The 25,037-nt window shown below is 54.4% G+C and overlaps 5 protein-coding genes across 5 annotated transcripts; 1 reads left to right on the top strand and 4 right to left on the bottom strand.

Moving 5' to 3' along the window:
- Nucleotides 1-789: 789 nt before the first annotated feature.
- Nucleotides 790-1,344, bottom strand: EsH8_IV_000791 (DUF2306 domain-containing protein; the record flags this gene model as incomplete). Its single annotated transcript, XM_083265681.1, has 1 exon — nucleotides 790-1,344. The coding sequence occupies one exon, from the start codon at nucleotides 1,342-1,344 to the stop codon at nucleotides 790-792; it is 555 nt and encodes a 184-aa protein (XP_083124576.1).
- A 3,575-nt stretch (nucleotides 1,345-4,919) lies between these two features.
- EsH8_IV_000790 (HET domain-containing protein) lies at nucleotides 4,920-6,587 on the top strand (the record flags this gene model as incomplete). Its single annotated transcript, XM_083265680.1, has 1 exon — nucleotides 4,920-6,587. The coding sequence occupies one exon, from the start codon at nucleotides 4,920-4,922 to the stop codon at nucleotides 6,585-6,587; it is 1,668 nt and encodes a 555-aa protein (XP_083124575.1).
- A 656-nt stretch (nucleotides 6,588-7,243) lies between these two features.
- On the bottom strand, nucleotides 7,244-8,641 carry EsH8_IV_000789 (3-isopropylmalate dehydrogenase; the record flags this gene model as incomplete). The annotated part of the gene is made up of 4 exons (XM_083265679.1): nucleotides 7,244-7,479; nucleotides 7,549-8,269; nucleotides 8,343-8,414; nucleotides 8,591-8,641. The coding sequence occupies 4 exons, from the start codon at nucleotides 8,639-8,641 to the stop codon at nucleotides 7,244-7,246; spliced, it is 1,080 nt and encodes a 359-aa protein (XP_083124574.1).
- Nucleotides 8,642-9,368: 727 nt separating this feature from the next.
- Nucleotides 9,369-11,854, bottom strand: EsH8_IV_000788 (uncharacterized protein; the record flags this gene model as incomplete). The annotated part of the gene is made up of 3 exons (XM_083265678.1): nucleotides 9,369-9,552; nucleotides 9,637-11,709; nucleotides 11,799-11,854. The coding sequence occupies 3 exons, from the start codon at nucleotides 11,852-11,854 to the stop codon at nucleotides 9,369-9,371; spliced, it is 2,313 nt and encodes a 770-aa protein (XP_083124573.1).
- Nucleotides 11,855-19,726: 7,872 nt separating this feature from the next.
- Nucleotides 19,727-21,889, bottom strand: EsH8_IV_000787 (DUF4451 domain-containing protein; the record flags this gene model as incomplete). The annotated part of the gene is made up of 4 exons (XM_083265677.1): nucleotides 19,727-20,077; nucleotides 20,147-21,405; nucleotides 21,456-21,808; nucleotides 21,867-21,889. The coding sequence occupies 4 exons, from the start codon at nucleotides 21,887-21,889 to the stop codon at nucleotides 19,727-19,729; spliced, it is 1,986 nt and encodes a 661-aa protein (XP_083124572.1).
- Nucleotides 21,890-25,037: the final 3,148 nt, after the last annotated feature.

Below are 25,037 nucleotides of genomic sequence, written 5' to 3'. Positions count from 1 at the left end.
ATGTTTATGAGACTTGACGTCGAACTAAGGGCTGTGGAGTGGGGGTGGATCCGCCGGAGGCCATCAAAGAACGGCCCAGGACTCGTTGATCGCCACAACCGGGAGGTTGGACTAACGGCTACACTAATCCCCAAAGCGTTTCACGACCATATATACGGTCTCCTTCTAGTGGCCGATGGACACGCAGAAAGACAAAAGAAGAACACTGTTTTCCGCCGTCGCACTAAATCGGCTTGAAAGACTGATGGTTCGGCCAGTCTCACCTTGCATTTTGCTCAAACGGCCGTACCATCCCCAAAGCTCTTGGTCTCTATAAATGTAACATTTGTAGGATAGGCTCTTCTAGGAATAAAAAAAAATATACCGAAACTTATTGAAATAACGAACCTTGCCTGTGCAGTTTACTCTGCCAAATCGGCTTTCATTGCAGGTAGATAGAAAATCTGCTCTCAACTCATTCTTGTTCAGCAAGCACCGCCGCTGCGATGGATCAGAGACGATAGCAGTTGTTTGTAAGAACAAATCTGCCAACTGATTCGCTCATGAAGTCCAACTAGGTGCTGAAGCGGGATTCTCTTGCGGATTATGGCATTTAATTGTTCTTGTACCAAAGCCTAAATGCTCGGCGTGTTGGATGACCTAACTACTCGTCCCAATCAATTCCAATCGCTCCTACCCCTTGAATCCTAAGCAAATGCCCATCTCTCTAGTAGCCCACCGTTTGGTGATTCATTGAAGGAGTGCGGCGCAGAAACGAGTCGCCGACATTGATGAGAATGATAGGCTAAGCTACTCCACGCTTAGCTTCCGTGCGTAGCGGTTTGTGATCCACCACTCGGCAAACAGAATATTCGGAACCCAGGAAGACCAGCCCGTGACAGCAACCGCATAGTACTCGGGGATGCCTAGTGCCACGAGAATGGGTACTTGAACGCGCAGCGTAACTGCCGCGTAGGTCCCAGCGTAGTTGCGTAACATCCACTCCCTGTGGGCCTTGATGTCGCCTTTCAGGACCGCAACCAGTCCAATCGCGCAGGTAACTAGCCATATGGCAGCCAGAATCACGAATCCGACTTGACCAGAGGGGTGACAGGCAGCGTTGAATGACATCTTGAAGGCGTTGAACCCTCCGAGAACAATGCCGGCATTGTAGACACGGCCGATCCAGCGGTGGACGGCTGGGTACTTGCGCCGCAGACCATCGAGAAACTGCAGCGGCCCGCAGAACATGGCGAAGCCACTGCCCAGGATATGCAACTTGCCGAATAGCCGGCGTCGGGTTTCCCACATCAGCTCCGGATTGCCCATGAGTGGGATGCCCCAGATGTACTGGGCATTGTGCATGGAAATCCAGAGCGCGGGGATGGTGACAAACCACCATCTTCGATCAATGCCCAAATTGGGCCAGAAAGATAATTCACACCTATACCACGGTCTTAGAAGTTGGCTTGAAAGGGAGTGTTTCATTGCGTTCTCGCTGTACCGCGCTAACCTTTCGGACCGTGTAACAGGCGTATTGATATCTGCTGCGTATTCCGCACGTGTGTTTATAGTCGTAGGTTTAATGTTCCCTGCAGCTACAGGAAATGTGTTACTCGTCACCGAGGCTTTGGTAGAAGTTGAAGAGGTCGACATCTTGGTTCTCAAAGCACCAGGGACTTTCTGTTTAGATGTAATGAATGGTGGATGAAGGAAAAGCTGGGTTCTGCAACTCTGAGATAATTCTTATACTGTTATTATGGAATTTCTTTCGTGTTTAAGTAATTCATCTCAAAAACGATTTAACCGTAAAGACTGCGTGATGGCTACTAAAACTTCACGGGATTGGTTCTCTTTGCCCCTGGCATCAACCATACCGGACCGGGCTCGAATAGCTACCCGTTGCCGGCAGTCTCCACCATCTTGAGATCTCTATGCGAAGTGAGTCCTTCAGCTTCTTGCTCTCGGGCATTGCTGAAAGCCGCTTACATATCGTACGTTTAACAAAAAGATTGCCGGGGAAAGAGAATATACACATTCATTGGCCATTAGACAAACATACTCACCAGTGGCTAATTTGATCTAAAACCGGACCTACCGAACCAGCCTAAAAACTGTTAGAAGCCATGGTTTTAATCATTACACGGAATTTAGGTTGCGGCTAGTCATTGGTTTCCGGGATGTAGGTTGGATTCATAAGCCGGTGATACCATTGAGGCTTAGTGGCGGATGTAAATAGTGACCTGTGGCTTGATTACATCCGCCGTTTCTTGTCAGGCTGTGTCAAATGAAAAAAAAGACTTGCGATATGTTATCTTATCTGTTCTGATTCATTGGGGCACTTGGAAGAAATGCTCGGAAAGTAACAGAGCCTGGCACCTTTCACCAACAAAAACCGATGGGCATGAGTGTGGATTTGGTAGGCACTACAAAGGTATTGAGTAAATGCCATCAGGACTTTGAAAACAACTACTGATCTTCACGTCGAGATACGATAAGTCTCAGCACTACCCTAAAGTAAACAATAGAGATTGATTCCTGATGCTGCCCGTACTTCCCGGTACTTTGCGCTGTCTGCTTCGTCAGACATGAAGTGAGTCCGTCCAATTGCTGCGTCAAGGGTCTGGGTTGCTAATATCGAGTGCGCGTTAGAATCAATAGTGTTCAATTGTGTGTGTAACCTGCAGCTATCCATGGGTCTGCCAAAGGTCTGTGTGAGGCGGCCTCGTGGCAATAAGACAGGCACAGAAACCCCCTATCCACTACTGCCTGCGTATTGCCTTCGCCTTTAGTAGGTCAATCCCCCACGTAGACAAGGACGCGGAACATTTACCTCTCCAACCCTTGTCCTAGCACGGCGTAACTACTTGAGAGTCCCCAATTGATCTTGCGCTGTCTAATGCATGGGTTTGATTACTAGGCTCAGCCGTCGGATGAAACCCATCAGCTAGAGCGGCCGGAAGAAACCCATCTTAGCATAAGGTTTCCCCTAACCGCCAATAACGAATCACCCATTGGCAGGCTTGCTACTCCATCATCGCTACGGGATGTGGGCGCTTTGCTATTCTCGGGACTTTCCTATTTCCCGTTTCTATATTTTAAAGACGTCTTTGAGTGGTTAGCAGAGTGTCGATCTAGAGACGTGGTCCTATAGGCTTTGTCTTACTAAGCGGCGAGCAACCGACTCCGAGAGTCATGAGGTTTCAAACCAACTACCCACTAAAGATCGCATCAGAGTGGCTACATCAGTCTATGGTGAGGCTCAGATATCCGACAACTTCCGTCGTTGGTCGTAGATCCTATGCTATATCAGTATGAAACTTGTCTCTCGCCCGGCGGAAAGCGGTGGTTCAAGGCACCAAAGCATCCAGGAACGTTTTTGGCAACAGTCGCATTTGATGAACACCAGTTCATGGCATTTCAGTTCGCCAGCCCCCGATACCACAAAGCACAACCAACAGAATAAGCTTAAAACGGATCCCACCTTGCCCACAACCCCCCCGCATCAGCGCCAATTCTCTCTGCGTATTCTCTAGAGGCTACCTTCTCCATCATTAATGCCAATTCGCCCAAACTAGGTTGTGGGCATGTATTTGGGAGTGTGCTACTGGATATGAGCCTGGGGATGGCGTCAATTGTGCCTTTTACGTCGTTCTATGTCGGTGAAACTAGCCTGGTCAGGACACTGAGCCGGGGGTCTGGAGGTACATGGCCATGGGTGCGGATGACTGCCAAGTCTTCGATACGATCCCAGAGTTGTTGAAGTGGTATTGTCAATGTCGGGACCAAGCACGTGCCCGTTTTAGACGGTGAAATTAACCATCAGCTTAGTGGTCACCGTGTGATTGCCTAGGCAGACTTGAGGGTGTCCCCCAAGTCTAGGCGGGAGTCTGACGCAATCAATCTTTATGTCCCGGCGCCTCAGTGACCAGATTTTGGGGCACCAGCTCTTTTCAGACTGATAGGTTCCTGGCACCTACGCAAGTTTGGGAGATCACTTCCGAGGGTGCAGCATGTACTGAATTCCTCCCGAGAATGTGGGGAAACAGAGGCCACAATCAGACAATATGCTTCATCCTCTGCTTTTCGCCGGGTGGCATGGCTCCATATCCCGCATTGCTGATATCTAAAGGAGTGTACATAAGGGGTAAGATAAGGAGACGCGCCTAGCAAGAATACGCGTCTAATATTCTGAGAATGGGGATCTCAAAACATGCCTCCAGTGGTATGAACTAGCACTAATGCACGCCGCGCAGGTTTCTCATGCAGTGTCCCGACTTGGTACTTCTCACGGGCTGTGCGATGGCGCCCAACCTTTGGGCATGATTCGCGACCTTGAAGCATCTGGACGTATTAATTGGAATTGTGCTCTCAATTTAACCATGCTCAGATCCTCTATCCAGCAATGCTAATCTAAAATTGAAACACCCAAAGGGAACCAAAGCACCAGAGCAGGATGGCCGACACAAACCCCTGCAGAAACTGCCGCGTGGTCCTCTCCAGCGAGAGGACCTATGCCTCGCCATGGACTTCGCATCATACCAGTTACAGTGGCCTCATGGCAAGCGTAGCCGGCGGATGTGTCGTCTGCAAGTGGCTGAGTTTGCAGGTGCAACCTCCCCCGGACAATCATCTCGCGAGCCGAGAAAGCTTCCAGACCTCCTGCGAATTCAGTCCAATTAGTACTTCGTATGCACCAAAGTGCGGGACAGCCAAGTTTCGCGGGGAGTGCTCGTGGGCAGCTCCTTTTGACATAGAGGGTTTGTCCTCGTTCGATAATCCAAGAGTAATATCACGCGGAATCTGATCCTCAGCCAGTGCATGTCTACCCACAAGAGATCGTATCATCTGGCCACGACCGTCCCGCAAATATTGGCAACCGGAACTATCTCCCTCCGCCAGGATCACCTCGGCATGAAGGAACGGCTCTTGGTTCGGATATGTCCATCAACAAGATTAAAGTCTGGCTTGACGGCTGCAACAAAGACCACACTTATTGTTCCAAATCCATCAACGCGCCCTTCTTTCCGACCCGAATCATCGACGTCCAGAACGTCCAGAACGGGACGATCGTCATACGGGAGAAAGCAGAGGTCGTCAGCACCAACACCAGCGAGGCTGGTTCCACAGCCTCGCAAGCAAGTTTCCCGGAATACTGGACGCTGTCCCACCGATGGGGCGATCCGAAAAAGATCCTCCAGCTTTACAAGGGCGAGAAGGAAGGTATCACCAGTAACGAGCGACGTTTCCGGAGCGGCATCGCCCTGGAAGAGCTCTCGCCAACCTTTCGAGACGCGGTTCAACTCGTTCATAGACTGGGCCATCGATACATATGGATAGACTCCCTTTGCATCTTCCAGGACTCAAAGTCGGACTGGGACCGTGAAGCCGCGATGATGAAGGACGTCTATGGAAACTCGTTCTGCAACATCTCGGCCATCAGGTCTTCCTACGACGTCTCTCTTGGTCTTTTCGGACCCCGGATCGTGGAGCCCCAGCTACTTTCCCCGTTCGCGGTGGACATGGAGCTCCCTGTGGACGGAAAGCTCCAGCCCGGGAAATGGAACTTCTGGTACGACAGCCTATTAGCGAACGAAATGAGCAGAGCCCCGCTGAACAGTCGGGGTTGGGTCGTGCAAGAAAGGTTTCTCGCACGAAGAATCATACACTTCTCCCGGGCCCAGATGTACTGGGAGTGCTTGGAGCATTCAAGATGCGAGGCAGACCCCGATGGTCGGCTAGGTCTGGTCGGAATGGATGTTCGGACAAGAGAGTACAAGGCCACCTTGCGAAAGATCATCGAGCACTCCACACCTAGACCCGAAGACCGCCACCCTGCCGGCTGGATGTATTCAGAACAGGGCTGGCCCACCCCGCGAGGCTGCTGGAGGATTATGGTAAAATTGTATAGCGGCTGCGACCTCACCGAGGAGGACGACCGCCTCATTGCCATATCCGGCGTCGCAAAGCGATTTGAAGAGTTTTACGCCAACGACAAATACCTGGCTGGTCTGTGGAAGCAGGCACTCCACACCGACCTGATGTGGGAGTCCAATGCCTTCCAATGTGCCCCTGTAAGACGTGGCGGGGGCGTCGCGCCTTCGTGGAGCTGGGCATCCGTCCGTGGCGGGAGCGTCACGGTGCCCGCGGCCCATCAGAAATTCGGGGGGGAGCCGGCCTCGCACATCGAGTTTGTCGACGCACGAATCAAGCCGGAGAGCGGTGGTGCAGACTCAACCGAGCTACGCGAGTTTTCGGAACTCGATATCAAGGGCGGCTTGTACTTCTTTAAACGAGCTGGAACGTCGAAAACTTTTGATGTTTTTGCTGACAAGGCCTTGTCAAAGAGCACAATCCAGGGGATTGGATCGGAAGGCCTGCGCCTCGACACAGAAGAGTTGGTGCGGAAGTATGATCAAGAGGCTGATTTCAAAGGCGTGTGTGTTCTCGTTCAATCTGCAAGCGGCGGGTACGGACACTATGCACTTTCCTATCTCCTTGTGGAAAAGGTTTCCGGATCCAAGTATAATCGCTTGGGTAAGCTGGATGGTGGTTGTTTTGGTGGTGGCTGGGACTCGAACGAGCGTACTCTTATCACTCTGATCTGAGTTCCGCGCTGTCTATAGATAGGTCGACAGCAGATGGGTAAATGGACGAGCGTCAACATTCAATCCAATTTTCATGTACCTTACTAGCGAATAGAGATAAATGCCAACATGTCTGTACGTGGGAACCTCGCAATGGTGCCTGGTCCATGTCTACCTGTGTCAGCTCGGGTCTGCACTACGCTTTCATTTCCTTGTATCCATGGGCGGACCGAGGAGACGAACTAATGCGCATATAGGCTCACTGGTATAAAAAACAGTGGATCGACTCCAACAACCGTGCCGATCGCCGGAGCAGCGGGCCCGCCTCTCCCGACGTCTCCGTCCGTCTCCGGTCCCGGCTCAGTCTTGTCCGCAGCCGTGTCGGCTTTTCTTAGGTGTTTACGACCCCCCTTAACCCTTGAGCTGTGGCGAGGCGATAGACAGTGAGGTCATAATTTCCAAGGCCGGCAGCAGCACTGACGGACGACACATAGCTTGGTTGTAGCAAGCAAAAAAATTATTCAACCGAGCCTTTTCTCTATCTCAGTTAACTCGCACTATCGCTAGCGAGCTGTACAGAACCTCCGCCCACCAAGCCAATGTTTTGTCCGTATTTCCGTTTCTTTTTTTTAGTCATAACGCAGCCTCCCTGGGATTGCCCATACAGACCACCTGCTTTATGCCTTCAGGGCCTTGGTCAGCTCGGCGACGACAGCGTCGCCAATCTCCTTGGTGCCGGCGTTGCCGCCAAGGTCCTTCGTCCGCAGGCCGTTGTCGATGACGGCCTTGACGGCCTCCTCAACCGCCTTGGCCTCCTTAGGCAGGTTGAGGGAGTAGCGAAGCATCATGGCTACCGAGAGGATGGTGCCAATGGGGTTGACGACGCCCTTGCCGGAGATATCGGGGGCGGAGCCTGGATGTTGTTTAGTGTGCATGCTTCAACCAAACCCAAAATAAGAGGTATCAAATAGTGGTGACATACCGTGAATAGGCTCGTAGATACCGTTGCACTTGCCCTTGCCGTCGGGGATACCACTCAAGCTGGCACTGGGCAGCAGTCCAATGCTTCCAGGAATGACGCTCGCCTCGTCGGAAATGATGTCGCCGAAAAGGTTGCTCGTGACAACCACGCCGTTCAGGGCACGCGGGCTCTTGACAAGCAGCATGGCGGCGGAGTCGATAAGCTGGTGCTCGATCTTGAGCTGGGGGAACTCCTTCTCGAAAAGCTCCGTGATGACCTTGCGCCACAGTCGGCTGGTCGCGAGAACGTTCGCCTTGTCCAAACTCCAGACAGTCTTCTCACCACGCGCAATCGCCAGGAAACCGGCAAGTCTTCCAATGCGCTCGATCTCCTCGCGGGAGTAGGGCTCAGTGTCCCACGCCTTGCCGTCGCCGTCGTCCTCCTTGCGCTCACCAAAGTAGATGCCACCCGTCAGCTCGCGCACGATGACCATGTCGGTACCGCGGCAGACCTCGGCCTTCAGGGGGGAGAAGTCGACGAGGGCCTCGGAGGCAAAACTGCACGGGCGCAGGTTACCGTAGGTTCCCATCTCCTTGCGAAGCCTGAGGAGTCCCTGCTCCGGGCGGACGGCACCGGTGCCCCATTTCGGGCCGCCGATCGCGCCGAGGAGGACGGCATCGGCGGCGTTGGCGGCAGCGAGGGCGTCGTCGGCAAGGGGGGTGCCAGTGGCGTCGATGGAGGCCTGGGAGGGTTGATTCGTCAGTTTGGGCTTCTCAGTTGACGATTGGACGGGCGCAGCCGGAGATTGGACTTACACCACCGAGAAGGTGCTCCTGCAAGTTGAACTTGCCAGCGGAGGGGCTGTTGGTCTCAATTGTCTTGAGGACCTGTGGAGTGATGCAAACTGATTAGTCTCATGATGCATGGAGGTTCAATGGCGAGTGGCTCTGCCGGCATACCTTGATAGCCTCAGCGACGACCTAATACAAAGTTTCGTTAGCCTCGTCCCTCACTCGGATATTCCGAGCCAAGCCCATCCCAACCCCCGATCATAAGAGCTCACCTCAGGACCGCAGTGGTCGCCAGCAAAAACCACAATGTTGTGCGTCGCCATCTTGTCTGTTTTATGAGTCGAAGTCGTGGGGGATGTTGAGAAAAGGGGTATCGGTGCAATTGAACGGAAGATGAAGGAAGAGAGAAAGTGTACAAAGCGAATCCCTTCAGGTAAACAGGTGAGCTGTTGCCCCGCATACCGCACAAGATTTAAAAAGTGCAGCCACGGTCTCTCAACCCCGCCTTCCGAAGTCGGAGAGAGCTTCAGCCAACGCCCCGCAGCCTCAAGCACCCCACAAAGCTTCGGGACCTCGCTCGGCTTGTGTCGGCGCCGGTTCGTCCCGGAGTCCACAAATCTATCCTCTTCCGGTTGTGTCTTCCGACGACGATCCTCATATTCGGGTGTATTCATGCCGAGCGATACGAGTAATTGGCCGTTGGGCTGATGCCGTGAGAGATTGGTCAATGCCAAATCGACACAAGTACCCGAATTTCGGAGTTCGCAATCGCTATTCCGCCATGCCTCAAGTTCACCACCTTCGTTTCTTCAGTCACCCAAGGGCACTACTCTAAAGCGGCATCTTGGAATCGTCTCATTTGTTATTTATCATTAGGTCGCAAGTGTATACTCGGGTATCATATGTACTCATCAACATCTAGGAAGATTTGATGGCGGATTGCCCCGTTCTCTTTCTAAACCTTTTTTTCTCTCTTTCTCTCTTCCCTGCGTGCCATCATTGGACTTTCCGGAGCCCGTCCGTATTGTTCTTCTCGACTGCAGTCACGGATTATCGGAACGATTTACGGGCCAACGGGCTTGCTCCTGATGAGCCTAGCGCCGGGCCATTACCGCGAAGCCGGCCACCTCGCATGTTGGGCGTATTTGAACAGAATGCACAGATATATACAGTCGGAAGTGTCCGCCTGGAAATGTTGATGCACGAACCATGGAGCCACATTTCGCAGGACTCGCTGAATTGGGTGTTAGCCTTGATGCAGGAGACACGAAACAATTGGTCGAACGTCTAGCTTGTCAAGATGGATAGGGCATCATACCATTGAACCATGTACTCTCCTTGTCTATCCGCGCCGTTCCTGCAGACACATCGGACGTTGTAAGTTGCTTTTGACGGAGATGGCAGGCTGGCCTCCGTGAATGCCGTGGGCGACATTAGGCCTCCATGATGGTCCCTAAAGCTGCCTGATGCAAATCGCTGGGATCGTTGGCTACTAGGCACCTGGGACCCACGCTTTTGTCTGCTCTCCACCAGTTTCCGCAACTCGCTCGCTGCGTCGCCGCCTTTGCCTTGCGCCTCGTTCAGCACGGTTTCCGCCTCGCTCTCGGCATCGTTGTGCGAAGCCGATGCCCCGAAGCTGCTCGAGCTATGCTCGCTCACGCTTCTTCTAGACGAGTGGAATACGGAGGCTGAGGACGGCCTGCGTGGGTCTGGTAGCGCAAACGAGGTGTTCCGGCTGGGGATGATGATTGGTTCGTCATCTGTTGACGAGTCGTCATCGTCTGATTCCCAGCTCTTCTCCCTGCGTGGCATTTCCCGGGCTACTGGCCTTCTCTGCGTGTTACTTGACCTTGTCTCATCCACTACCACGGTAGCCTCGGCTCGTGCCCTGCCTTTTGAGTCAATAGTAAACTTGACGGCAGTCCGGGGACGCGGGCTTGCAGTCTCGGGTATCGAGGTCAGGCTTGAAAGGCGCGAGTGCTGCTGCTTCAGTGGCGATATCCTACCCGAAGGTCGGCTTAGCGGCCTGCTCGAGCCCACTGCCGGCCCGTTGATGACCTGCGGCCTCGGCTGAATGGCTGGGGCGAGCTTCGGCAAGGACGGTTTTGCCAATCCGCGCCGGCCACGGTTTTCACTAACGCTTCGCTGCAGTCCACTGGGACGTCCATTTGATTTGGTAGGCGAGCTTCCTAGCATGTGGTCGGGGAGTTTACTGGGTGCCAACTCCTTGTGGCTGAGAGAACGGCGGATATCGCCGTGCATCGGTGCTCTCGAATGGGTTTCGGCGGCCGCAGCCAGGGCAAACTGTGCCGAGCCCTGGCCGACGGGAACGCTGATGTCCATGTTGGAGGACGATGGTCGACTAAACAGCAGGCCCGGATCTACTCCTGCACCAGGGCTCACGATGCCGAAAGGGTCATCCACCGACGCTGAGAAGGAGCCTGAGGCCATGTGGATATCCGCAGAGCCAGACTGGACATTGGCCATGGCAGGCTTGGGAGCCAGCGGCCGGCTCCGCCTGGCCGTTTGTGCACTCTCCTGGCTATTAGAGGGCGGCAGAGCGGCCGACTCTTGGAACATTTGTGAGGCATCGAACGAAGGCATATGACGGTGGGTCGAGGTTTGAAAAACATTGGGGCCGAAAGAGAAGTCAATATCCATCCCCGACATGTCGGCGCTTGGGTCCCAGAAGCTTGTCGAAGCGTTCGCCGGGGCTGACATGGGGTAGCCGAACATGTCGGCGGTGGTCATGTAGGCTGCCATGTTGGACTGCTGTGGAGCACCGGAAAAATCTGGTTGGCCGTAGCCATGATCATTCTGCATGTTGTTGTCCTGGAGCTTTGGAGCAAGCTTCCGCCCACCTTTGTGGGAAGACGGGGGAGGAGTAGCTGTCTGGCCGTTCAGGTCCGCAGCGCTCTCCCTGCTCCTCGACGTCTGTGACGCCCTGTCTTGCAGTGCCACCTCTGGACTGGGTGATGCGTCCCCTTGGCTAGAAAACTCGGATTGTTCGGCCGGGGGCTTGGGGGAAGAAGGCAGTCGTCGAGAGAGGGCAACCGGCGGCAGAGGTAGGTTCGGGTTGGGCGAGAAGTGATTGGCATGTGTTGCAATCTGAGCAGCGAGGCTCTCGGCGGACAAGGGCCTCTTTAGGCTGTCGGAAGCGGGATACGTCGTTGCGGAGGAAAAGTCGGCAAAGGAACCCTCAGAACCTCTCAGGTTGCCGGGGGTTGTGTTAAAGACGGAGTATTCCTCTGCAAAGCGAGGCGTCCAACCGCCGGCGGCGTCGTCGAAGTGACCTTGTCGTTGCTTGGGGGTTTCGAAGACGGGGCTCGGGAAAACGGCGGAGGTGGGAGTCTGTTTGGGGGTGGGCGGCTGAGCGTTTGGGTTTCCAAAGCTGTAGATGCACCTCAAGGTTAGCCAAGACAGTTCTGGTGGAGTGACGGCCTGTTGATCTTGCGGCCTGTCGGGAGGCAGAAGACCAACGTGAACGGGGTGGGTTGGTTGAAATCTTGCCTGGACGCCAACTGATCCCCACTCATAGCAATTCTACTGTAGTTCACACAACCCTAACTCGAACATGACAAGAACCACCTTCACCAACTGGATTGTCGAGGCTCAAGGGCGCAGAGGGATTCCAGGTATGGGCAAAAATCGAACCAGGGTCGCAATCGGCGGGTTGGAGGAGAGGAGAAGCAGGGCGGAGTGCTGTCGATGGGTCGGCTCGTGAATGCAGGTGTCAGGCGGGGGCGGCTTCAGGTTCGTATATCATTGATCATTACAGAAGGTCGGAGACGGCAGAGTCATGAAAAATAGTATTACACTGAAGGACGAAGGCTTGCGTGAGCCGAATGGGTTCCAGGGAATCCGGAGCTGCTGGGAGGTTGGGAGTCGAGGGGAGAATTGGCGAACAGGGAGGGAGGTCCGTGAGGTGTGCGGTCAGGAGAAAGAGCAAGCGTACCAGCGGGAGTGGTTACAGAAGCAGATGGGTAAATGTCTAGTCGTCAGAGTCGTCGGACGGCAGCGCAGAGCCTTTGTCCGTGTGTACAGCGCTTCCCAACAGAGCGCAGAATCAGGGGAGGCAGCAGCACAAGAGGGGGGAGAAGTAAGGAGCGTCTAGGAACCAATCGTTAACCGTGGAAAGGGCCAGGAGAGAAGAGCAGGCCGAGTGAAGTGGTAGTGTAGTGAGTAGTAGTAGGTAGCTGTAGGAGGCAATAGCAAGGCAGGCAAGGTAACCTCAGGACAGGAGCAGTCCGGCGAGCGGTACGTAGACCAAATTAGGCAGAGGCAGTCTTTCCCTCGTTGGAGACTTGTTGAAGTACGGTTAATTTTTTATTTTATCGTTACTTTTTTTATTGGATGCTCAGGATGCAGAAGTACCTCGAGTTAAGGCCACGGGAGGTACGTACTTGTCGAATGATGCGTTTCATTGGCGGGAGAGCCCGGAATGGCAGCACTGTCCAGCGAAGCACAGCGCACTTGGTGCGACTGGGCTGCTCGCAATCCAGGGGACTGCGGCAAACCACAGATTCCCTCGTTTTGCCGCTAGGGGGTTCCTGGGGGGACGAGTTCTGGCAGCCACTCAAACGAAACGCCTACTTATTTTTTTGTCCTCTTTCTTTCAAGCCGGAAGCCACATGCGTCAGGTCCAGATCGTTGCGCTCGCCCGTTGCGCCCCTATCGATAATGGCTTTAAGACCAGAAGAAGTTGAGGGGTAACCCAGGGCAAAGTGGCTCAACAGGGAGGTCGGGAGGGTGTGTTCTGAGCCACGCTTGCGAGGTCGTCATCGAGGCTTTGATCGCCAGACCAGCTCGAGCGCACTGCACTGACAACGAACATTGGTCAGATGGATGCTAGACCGACGCCAGAGTCAATGATGGATGATACAGTGCGCTGGCAGCTTTACAAGGTGTGTTCTCCGGGAAAAAGGCTCCAGCGCGTGTCCAGGACCCTGAGGCTTCAGGGTTGTGCAATGAAGGGCTGATAGGGGAGGGGGATGCAAGCTTTAACCGGCGCTGGACCTGGCGCTGTCGTCTGAGCAAATCAATCCATCGCACGGGAGATAAAGTGTATGCACCTTAATGCAGCTGAAGGGCAAACGAATGGCGCAATCAAGAGGGCTGAAGGAGGCAGAAGTCGACGTGTGCTGGGGTTGATGCTTGATCTGGGGCGACGGCTAACACGAGGTACTGCTGCTGTTGCCGTCACTGCTACTGCCACTACTGAGACAGAGGATAAGCCGGTGGTGGGATGCGATGAACTTAGGGGGCTGAAGAAAGGGCTAGTCCAAGGATGTTCCTGCGTGGCATGGGAATGAGCGCCTTGGGCAGGCTTGAGGTTACCTGCGGCCAAGATATGCATATCAGCATTTGTCTAACCAAATGAGATTTGCCCTGGCCTGATCTTGATCTGACTTGGACCAATTCAGTCTCTGTCTCCTCCTCCCACACACGCACGCACGCACACCCCAAGACTCCCTCCTGATAGGGAACAAAAGACAAAGACGTGTTCGCCTTTTGCAGCCGACCGAAAGGACGTTGCATGGGGCCTCCTGGGCTACCGTGGCACCTCGGTCAAGCATTGCTATGTAGTTGCTGAGGCGGTTGCTGGTTACAACGGCTCGGCTACGGAGCAAGCGAGATATCCAATTGTGATGCGACGAAGGATGGGCTGCAGAGAGCCATGCAAGGCACTTTCACCAAAGGCGGCCATATCTTTCTTGACTGCTGTACAGTAAGGCGGGGGTGAGGACGAGACAGGGAGGACTCTCCGGAGACAGGGAAGCAGGAACAGGTTGCAGAGCGCCAACCCTAGCTGGGCAGTGGTCTTGCTGTAAGTGTATGCAGGATTGCCTGGGCAGGTGATAAAAGGCCGAGCGAGGAGCAGGAGCGACCACCGTCAACTGACAAGTGACGCGGGACGACATGACAGCTGCCAGACACATCCATTCCCGCCTTCAATTGTACACCGGAAGCTAGGTACTTTGGTGTGGTGACGACGAAGAGATGCGTGCAGGTGGCACGGCAGCCCTGCTACTGCTTGCTAGCCAAGGTAGCAGCTAAGACAAATCGTGTCTGCCATTTTTTTTTTTCCCTTTCTTTCTTTCGTCTTGCCCATCCCATCTCTCGCTCTCAAACAGTTTCCCCTGGCCACCCGCCCTTCATCCCGTTCCAAATCCTCGCGCGACGACCCGGCAACGCTCCTTGAATCCTTTGTCGGCCTGGCCACCAACGTTCCCGAAGCATGTAAGCGGCCAGTGTGAGTCGGCGCCGCGCCGCGCTACCAAAACTAGCCCTTGCTGGTCCTTATCCCGCAACGTGCTTCTCGGTACCGGACCGCAACGCATGTGCACGCAAAGGAAGTGGCAGAAGGAGGGAAAGAGCACCTGTTCCGATAGTGGCCAGCCCGGGTTGCCGTATCACCCCGCCATCGCACCGCCGGTTGGTCCCATGATGGCGATACCTCTTGTACCTCACCAATACATTACCAAATCCGAGACCCTCGCCCTGGCGGAGATGGAACGAGCCAAAGTAAGCCGTCCGTCGGCAAGTCCCACTGTTTCGGAGCCGGCTTCAGCAGGCCTCAGTAGTGCCTGGTTAGGGGTTTGATTCTAGGGCACTGAAACTGCCCGGAGTCAAGCTTGGTTTTCTTCAAACACGACATTGGCCCGTTGGAGAGCCAACGCAAGTAACGGGAGGCCTTCCCTCCGATACCACGAAGCCGACAAGGACTCTGCACCAGAACAACGAGCCTCTCTTCCACGTTCTGTCTCTCCCACTTCCCTTGACCACACTTGGGGTTTCAGAGACTGGGCAGACGGCAAGATCAACTGCCGGAACAAGCAGGACGGAAGAACAGGAATGGGACTCCTTTCGGCCGCCCAAGTGTCGGCTCTAGCAGCGGGTCCTTGACATATCGACTGCGAAGCATTCTCCCCAGTTGCCCGACTCTTTTCGTTTACCACTTGTGTAACCCCTTCGCCAACGTGTCTGGGATGCAAAATAGGTTATAAGCTGCTGCTAGAAAACATGATGAGCTGCTCGACATGCGCAAGTTCATGCGCTGCGGATTGCAAACAATGGCTGCTCGAGTACTGGTATTCACCAAAACCCAACCCTTGCGCGTAGAATGGTATCAATGCATCAACTGGGTGACGATTGTTGCACTCAGGCATCGAATATGACTTGTTTCAACTTGTTGGGCCGCGCCAGGTTTTATCTGGCAGCTGGAGTCGTCTTCGGACGAACCCTTAGGATCGGGATCGTATCTGCACAAGTTGATGGAGTCCAGGCAGTGTTGTCCGTCCAAGGACGGGTGAGGCAAGCGATATTCAGGCCACCCACCTATAGACAGAGAGGGTGATGCGCAACACGAGCGGCCACCTCAGAGCAGCTAGCCACTTGAAGAGCAATGCAGCCATCAGACGACACCGATCTACATTTTATACGTCAGCGTGGACTGGTGAAGATGTGCTACAAGGCGATACTTGCGCTGCCAGCGACGAGTTGGGGAAAATCCAGACGTCAAGATGGGTGATTCGCTGGACTTAGAGTCTTCCCCCCCTGATGCGGCCTCCATGCCAGCCAACAATGGCCAGCACCATAACGCTGCATCGTTACGGCTGTGGGTTGTTATTTCCGAGATTTAACGCAATGCTGGTGAAGAGCTTGTGTTGGACAACCCATAGCGCCACATGTGCCGTCCCTTTCGTCCCAGTCCAATCAAGACTGAACGATAAAGTCAATCGAAAACAAGTCTCTGCCAAATCCAGGGGCAAAAATGCTTGTGGCAAGAGATATTTTCGACAATAGATCGAGTGGACGGCGTCATTTCATGACAGCTGCCGTATTCTCAGAAGCACGTGTTCCGCTTACTGACGATTGGCTCGCCTGCCCCCGACGAATGGCTTCTGTCATTGCAGCTGCAAGGGGCTTTAAGTGGTTGCAGTTGGATGCCGCTGGGTGGCTTGTTTGCAACACCAACTACAGCATTTCTTGAAAGTAGCCAAAGCCACCCCCTTCGCTCTAGAATCGAGTCCTTATCGTTCCACATTTCGAACCCTCATGCCGACTCGGCCATTGTGCGATGTGCGATGTGCGATGTGCGGTGCGAGACGCCGCAACATCCGTTGGCTAAGACCTCAACAGTGGCTGATGGCTCATCTTCGGATTTCTGTCCAAAGGACCAGGGCATGGCTTCCATCAACCTTGACTCCCTCGCTAGCCGTTCTGACATGCGTACCCCTTTTCGTTCCTGGCATATCCCTTTCGCCCATGGGTGGAGCGGTGCACGCACGCAGCATCCGGATATGACTTCACGCTACCGCGGAGTGGACTTCTTGAAGAAGGGAAAGAACAGCCAGTTTTACCGCAACCTTGGAACCGCGGCCACCCCCGGCCCATGCGTCACCCGTTGCAGGGCAAGAATAAGCACGATTGTCCGCCTATCACTTCCGTGTGCCAAAGATAGGAGAGAGCTGTGCGCCGCCCCCTCCTCGATGGCGGATACATATTCGCGGGGCCCTCCCGGTCGAGACGCATGAATTCGGGAAATTGCACACGCCCCCCGAGAACGTCACTTCCGTACCGCCCGCCGTACAGCACCATTCTTTTCCATTTGCCTAAAGGATTTTCTTCCAGGATACCCGCCGAATCGAAACATCCGTATAGAGACGCAGTGGAAAAGTTTTGCAACCAGGGCTTGGAAGAACCTGGAAACGCAAACAGGCTCCTCCGGTGGGAGGGGAAGTCGGCCCCGACACGGAGCTCTCAACCAACCCGCGTCACTCAGGGACCGCCCCCCCCCTCCCCCCATCGAAACGAGCTTGTTCCAGCTCTGCCTTCCAGTTGTCTTGGATCCTCGACTAGCCCTGCCGGCGAGATTCTCTGGTCGTCCCAACTCACAGTCGCGGGTAACCGCCATCACTCCAACTTTGCAGAAGCGTTTTCGTCGTCGTTTGTTTCCGAGGGCGCATAGGGAGCCCTGCCGATCATGTCTTGTGTCCCTGCAGGACCACAAGACGCACAACACCACACCCAACCTCCACGAGTCCCAAAATCCAAGCACCGTTCCGCAAGCCCCAGCTGAACAGCCCATAAGCAGAAAAAGGAAGGAACCCCCCTCAAGATGCATCCACACGACGTCCAGGCAAGCAGCCATACTTCATGCCGTCCGCACCAGTCAGCATCGGCGACGGGCAACCGAAGCGAACCAAGCGATGTCTCCTCCGGCAGCCTCCACCACACCGAACCCCGACAACAGATACTCCTCACCGGGCACGCCGGGTTCCTGGCTTAGCGGCAAGTTTGTTCGGTTCCTGGTCTGATCTTCTTACCCTTTGGCTCCACTCGCCTTAGTGTTGACAGGCGGTCCACCCAGTTGCTCTCGAGCGCATGAGGCTGTCTACACCTCTTTGGGGGAGAGCAACACATCGTGGGCTACCTTGGCATTGGCGTGCATCCATCGGCAGTTGGCCGTTCCTGAACCATCCCCTTTCCGGGTACAGGACGCAGGGTCGGCTATGGCCCCGACGCCATGCCGTGCCCAGCCCATTCTCGGCCCAACACCTCCACCGATCTTCACATCGGTGTCGGGCCTCCTCGTCCCCCTTTCCCCCTTCGACCCTTGTCCCCGACTCCCGCAAGCGTGCGAGTCGAGGGCCTACGCACTTGCCATGGCAAGTCGATGCCACGTCTTCACCCCTCCATACCCCCGTCCCTGAAGGAGGCAACCTTGCCCCGTAACCCCTGAACCCGCGTCGTTTGCTGGACCAGGGGTCATCCTATTTTTGCTTTCCAGGTGCTTCTCCGGCTCTTTGCTTCCCATCGTGATTCACGGTCAGGATGTGTTTAGTGCGTGGGTCAAGGGCGGGGTCGAAGAGTCAGAAACACAAGCGTTGAGCGGAACCACGACGGACTGCGTGCCGGCCGTCCTTGAGGCTTCCCCTCGTGGTGTTTGCTCCGCGGCGCACCCGTCCGTCCGAGTTGGACGCGAGAGACGCTTTTTTCTTTCTCTTCCACGGCAGTAGAGGAGGGTGGGCATGCTGTTGGTTCACGATATCAAGCAAGGCCCGAGAAAATGCAATGACCTGAAATGACCGTGTGTTCCTCATTCTGCGCGGGAGAGACTACAAAGAAAATATCTAACTACTGCTGCTGCTGCCCGAGGTTTCCAATCCGAATTTCCCATTTTGCCCATTCCCTTTTCCCTTTACCGTCCATGATGGTTTTCCCCTTTTTTCCCCCGTTCCCGCCCTTTTCCCCAGCCTTCTCCTGCAGTTCCCTAAGACGTAAGAGAATATATGTAGGTACCATATAAATCAGAGAATACGATTCCACCTTTTCCTCCCCTTTGATATCATTTGGTATGTCCTCCTCAACAAAACAATGAAACGAAAAATAGAAGAAGTAGAAAACAAGAAACTTTCCTATGAGGAACCCGAGCAGGATTTTAGCTATCTACGATTAGGTTGGTGTTTTGTTTGAAACAAAACGTGTCGAGAGGACAAGAAAGACGGTTCGTTTTGCGACGGCGAAGCTCGAAAAGAAGCAAAGAAGGGGGAAAACAAAACAATAAATGGATGAATAAAACAAGAACAGCAAAAGAATTGATGAATAATAATAAAAACCACCCCCCTGTTCGAGAATGGCCCCGTTTTCCGTTTCTCCCTCTCTTGCGTGGCGATGATTCGACTGGCCATTATTTGAGTCCTTGTGCACAACTCTTGACATTGTGCGTGCGTTATGTGGTATCCTTCTCTTAATCGGGGCTCATATCTCGTACTGTTAAATCGAACCCCCCTCCAAATAAAAGACGATGGGCGAAGGACTGTTTTTTGTTGTCGGTGAAAGACAGGAGTGAAAAAGAAAAGAAAAAAAGGAGAGATGGAAATGAAAGAGGAGAGAGATTCAAACGTGGTGTTGATGATGATGATGATGATAATTTGTGATGGTGATAAAAAAGGTAAGGTTAGGTAAGGTAATAAGATCTTTGGAATCGTCATGACATATTCTTCCCTTTTTTCTCTCTCTCCTCCCCCATCTGGGATAGAGTTATAAACCGGCGGGTTTTTTCTCCTCCACTTCCATAAAAAGAATCCCTCCAACTCCCTTCTCTCCCCTCCTCTCTGGATTTCCTATCCTCCCAAGGTATCCCATGTTGTCTTTCTCTCACCCAGTCTATAAAAGGTAGGACAAGAAAAAAAAGGGTTCGTTTGGTTTTCTTATTCTTCGACTTCATGACGACATTTCCGTAGATACCACAGTGCACGCGCTGCGGCGGGGGTAGTTTGTGACAAAAGGAAATGACAAAAAAAAACAGGAAAAGGTGGTATCAGTCGTGTACGGGTTTTTGTTGCAACGGCAAAACTCTCAGAATCAATAAACGATGGGACCCCAAACGGCATCTAGCAGATTTAAATCATGCCAGGCATGCCTTCTAGAGGGTTGATGACGTTCATCTGTTGGCCTTGGTTCTGTAGCATCTGCCCTTGGTTCAACTGGGGCATGGGCGGCGGCACTTGTTGAAGGTGTTGGTGCTGTTGCATCTGGTGCTGGTGCTGCTGCATCTGAGCGGGAGTTGGCGTGCTCGTGACAGACGCTGCCGAGGGTGTCATCTGAGGCGTGATTGGGGCCTGCTGGGCCATGGGAGGGGCTTGCTGTGGCTCAACCTTGGGCTTGGCCATCTGCGATGCCGCCAGGTTGCGGTTGTGGTTGCTCTCCCGTCGACGCTTTGGCGCATCCTTGATCTTGGGATGGGTGTGGCACTAGGAGAGAACGAGTCAGCCTTCTGTCACACATGGCCGTCTGTCACGATCGGCTGCGATGTTACTTACCTTGTACGCGTGTCTGAACCATGTAGTTCCCTTCTTCTTGCTGCTGACAAGCGCAATCCAGTCGTTGCAGCTGCCGCACAAGCCTTCCCAGACGTCTGGGTTGCCGTCCATTCGCCGCGTCTCTTGAGGCTCCTGGAAAGGGTTGCCCGTGGCGGCACTGATGCCGTGGGTGAAGGACTTGTCGTACCAGAATGCCGAGTTCTTGAGCACCAGCCAGCGGCCAGGCTTGCAGATTCCGCACCAACCCTCGCGCTTGTTGCCGTGGCCTCGCACCCATCTGGGGGTGTACAAGTCACCCTCGAACCGCAATTCTTGTTCGTGCGGGACGAGGTCGGGATCAGACGGGTTCATGTCCTCGGGGGGAGGTGGGATCTGCTCCTCATGCAGCGACGCGTACAGGTCTGGCGGGTCGGACAGATCCGTGTAGTGGCTGTGAAGCGAATGGGGATCGGCGTTGCTCTGAAGCATACGGAAGAGCCCGTGTGACAGCAGCGGCGGTGGGGCCTCGAAGTGATGGGCCTCGGGGTGGAAGCCATTGGATGGCAGCTGTGACGGCAGAAGCATGTTGTTCATGCTGTTTCTCTGGAATTGCGGCGGGCCGGCCATCATGAACGGGTGCTGCTGCGCGGCTTGAAGATTGGTGAAGTTCAGAGGGACCTGGTTGTGCTGGATCGTGGGCGACGAGTGTCTTGAAGACATGCGTTGATGGGCACCGAAGGCATCGTGGCCAGGATGAAACACGAACGGTGTTTGACGTCGGTTCTGTTGGGTTCCGTAAGATCCTGTCGACCATCTCTTGGTTGTTCCCCGCTCAACGCTGTAAGGGGCAGATCTCATTCCTGGGCGAGGTGATGGAGAGGCTCGGCCTCGACTTTGAGTCCTGACAAGTTCGGACCGGCTCTGAGGGGTCATCCGAGGAGAGGCCACGGGTGACAGTTGCGTTGACGACATCAATGAGTTGCGGTTGGATGGCGGCGGGTAGTCTGAGCTGAATGACGGTGCCTCCGACAGGGCGGCGGAGAAGTCTTCGTACGATGGCATGTCGGAGAGAGCGCCCGACGTGGACATGGTGAAGGATGAGCCCGACATGCGTCGCGGGTTGGGGCCGCAATCGAAACTGAACGGTTCGCCATCTTGTTGCTGGCCATACCTCAGGTCGAGAACGGGGATGGCTTCGTCGGTTGTGTACGCTTGGCCAATCATCTCCGTGTCCAACCCGGGGAATTCAAAGTTGTCCTCGCATTGCTTTTGTTGCCAGTCTGACGGATTGATTAGCATGCGAGGTGGCCTCTGAAGAGGCTTGACTTACTGTTGTCCATGGTGGTGACGGGATAGAAGTCTTGTTGGTGAACTGACACCGGTCGGGACATGGCATCGCTGGGTGTCTGCTGCATTGGAAGAGGCGATGAGTCCCATGATGGGAGAGTGCCGAAGTCGTCGCCCATGCTGTAAGAGAAGCCCTCGTGGATGGTTGCAGGTCGGGGCCGCATGCCCTGAGTGGTTGGGGTTGTCCACACACCGGCGGGTGCTCCTACGCCCTCTTGCTTGATGGGCATATCATTACCGTTCATGTTGATGATGGGCGTTGTGCGTGGCAGGACGTCTCTTCTGAACTTGTTGTTGGGGTTGAAGGTGAAGGAAGGTGTCTGTATTTGTTGCCGGCTAAAGTATACTTGTAAGTCATGTATGACGGCGGCTACTGGGACGGGATGGGGCCTACAGTTGTGCCTGACCAGAGTCCATGGTGCTTAGACAGGAGAAAAGAACAAGGGAGCGTGCGGTTAATCAATTATTGGGTTGATGCTGAACGGGGACGGTGGGTTGTTAGCATTGATCCTCGGACGAGGGACACCAAGGGTGGCAGTTGTATCTGACGGTAGTCGGGGGGGTCCACACTGTCCACGTATCGACGAGCGCGATCCGAAAGGCCGAGAGAGGACTTCCAGGAACTTACTTGGAAGAGTCTGGCGCAGTGGCCAACCTGGGCGGAGAGAGACAAATAATTTCCGGAACAAGCGAGTAATGGGTGGGCGGCGTGAGTGGTTGTGTTTATTGGGGCCAGGGAACGCGTAGATTTTTCCTTCCTTTCTTGGCTCCTCTCTCTTTCTGACTCTTGATCCCTTTCTGGTATCTTCCTCGCAGGCGGGCGGATGACGATGGGCGTTAAGGACAGCGGGTCCTCGCGATGAGGCTAGTGGTGGTTGGGGATGGTAGGGATTCCCGTCCTCAACTAGACAATGTGTGAAGATGTGAGCGTGAGTGCCCGTCGACCTTGTAGTATATGTATGTGTGCGTGTGATCCTCAAGGCAGTTAAGGAGCGTGATGAGTTTGCGACTATTGGCAACCTCGTTTGATGCTTTGATAATGATGATGAGTAGAGTGCACAGCTGGCTTGTCCTGGTTCCTGGCGGGATGAAGAGAGCCAGCTCCCGGAGAGTAGGTATTATAGATGCGAAGAGGTAGCCCCCCTCGAAAAGAAAAAATAATATTATAGGTTACAAGGCTCGAAAAAGGAGTGACTAGCAATGTGAATTCTGGGCAATGAGACCTGGGGAGTGGGACGCAAAAGGAGAGCGGAAAGAAGACAGGTCGAGGGGCGGTGCAGACGGATCCTGGAGGTATAAAAGAAGTAGTGTGGAAAAAGAAGCATCATCCATGGACAGACCAATAGGTCTGCACGGCCAGGTTCGGAACGTCGGTTGGAGCTAAGCCGGATTCCCTGATACAAACCTCTTCCTGTCTGTGAACTTGGGGCAGAGGCAGGTGTGCGAGAATGTGCTTGGCCTGGCTCAGCAAGAGGGCGAGAGTTGCAGGGGGGGCTTTTGGTGGTGGACAAGGTAATATCTGTTCGTCGATGTGGATGTGTGGGAGTGAGATGCCGATGGACCAGGGACAGGAGGAGGCCTACTCCCAGCTGTTTTTGGAAGACGGGGACAAGGATCAAACACACTGACAGGGCTATACCCAGACCAAGGATGTGTGTTCATAAACTAAGTACATGGCACGAACTCGGTGCCGTGAGAGAGCGTGTTGGGAAGGGGGGGACTCGGCTGAGAAAGAGAGTGGTCCGGATTGGAGAGGAGAGAGGGACTAAGAGGGCAAAGACTGGAGAGTGGTGGTGGTGTGTGGAGAGTCCGAGGGACTGAGAGCGAGGGGGGGGGGTGGAGGAGCAAAAGAGAGAGATGGAGATCAAGAGCAAAGTGAAGGGAAGAACCCATGAGTAGAGAAACAAACCAACCAGTCAGAGAAGAGGAAGTGATGGGATGGAGGAAAAGGGCAAAAGGTAAAAAGAGGGATTGGCTTTCCGTATGGAGGTTCACTTGCGCCTGCCATGGTGACTTTTCTTCTCAAACCCATCCATCCACCCATCCATACGGATACACCTACCTGCGAGACCTTGTCAAGACGCCCTCCCCCCCCCCCCCCCCCCCCCCCCCCCTTCTAGACCTTTTCGGCCCCTCTTCACGCTCCCCGTCCTGCTGCCATATTTTGCAGCCCATGGCGGCGGTGCAGGTGTGGGTTTGTAGCAGAGAAATTCATCGTGACGAAATACAGGACCGGACTTGGACGAGAGACCGCCCACTTGATCGCCCTGTATCGACGATAAACGCACTTGACGTATGTGCTAAGAGGGCCCTTCGGTGGTCTCCGGCTAGGGCCACCAGGGCTGAGATTTGGCGAGGATCCTAGCGATCCGAAAGAAATAGTTCCCGAGGAGGTGGCTTGTCTCATCCCATACACCCACATGTGGCGACATCGCCCCAGGGGCCGAGGGCTAAGGGGGGGGGGGAGGAAGTGAGGCATCAGAATTGGCCATGGTTGGGTGAGTTGTGACCGACGGCCGGCAGTGCAGTACCTAGTGTACGGCCTTTGCTGAATGTTCGAAGGGTTAGAAGTGGGCGCGGAGCCGAAACCAACTGGGCCTGGTCGAATGGGCTTGTTGACATCGCCTGTCGTGGTCTTTTCTCCCCCCTCCCCTCTCTCCTCTCCCCCTGCCCTTCTCTCTCGTCTAGGTATTTGCGCGGGCAGGTTCTGTGTTCCAGCTTTTCGCGGCGGAAACCAAGAAAGAGGCAGGGTTCACGGACGAACCTCAGTCAAGTATCGGAATGATACGATACGACTGGGCTGGAGTGTCAGTGACCCGAGTATGGCACAGCTGCAAGGTAAATCCGCCGCAGTACTAGGCCAGAAAAATGGGGGGCCATGGGGGCCATGGGAAGGGACCTCGGGCAATGTATGTGTAGCAACTGGTGTGGAAACCAGAGATTTTACCCACGACTCCCCCCCAGGGCCAATCAGGCCCGGGTACGAAGATCATGAACGAGAGTGTTTTGGCAAGAGAATCCTGACGTCGGGCTCTTGTTTTGGCAGCGAGGGTGGTGCAGGGATGACACCTGTGCCTGTTTTGTCGAATCCCTGGCTCCCCACATAATGAACCTAGCATCCTATCCTTTCCAGCAGATCCGCTCTCGGGCTTCTTTTTCTTGTTCGGCCGCTGTGCGAATGGCAAGGACAGGAGCGGCAGGCATAAATCAGCACAGATGCAGACGCCTTGGGCCGATGCACCTGTATATGTCAGTGACCCGGTATGCCGATGGGTCGGCGGCGCGCGGCAGAGGGCTCGGGGAGCAGGCGCTTGCATCAGCTGCAGCTTGGCTCCAGGCTAGCTTTACTAGCTGCAGCATGCAAAGTACATAAAGCTGGAGATCGGAGAAGATGTGTAAAGGGTTGCCGCGAGTGGATGACAGTTTGTTCATCTCTCCATGTCTTGCCTGGGCTACATTATGGAGGCTGCAGGGGATTCACGCGCGGAGTATTGCCGAGAGGAGAGAACCTCGGAACCATGTGGGTGAGGGGGGTCAGACGAAGAAGTTCCAGTCGCAGGTCCGG

The sequence above is a fragment of the Colletotrichum jinshuiense genome, chromosome 4, assembly GCF_051148585.1.
Source record: "Colletotrichum jinshuiense chromosome 4, complete sequence".
NCBI lineage: Eukaryota > Fungi > Ascomycota > Sordariomycetes > Glomerellales > Glomerellaceae > Colletotrichum > Colletotrichum jinshuiense.
This window is presented reverse-complemented; position numbering and strand designations above follow the sequence as displayed.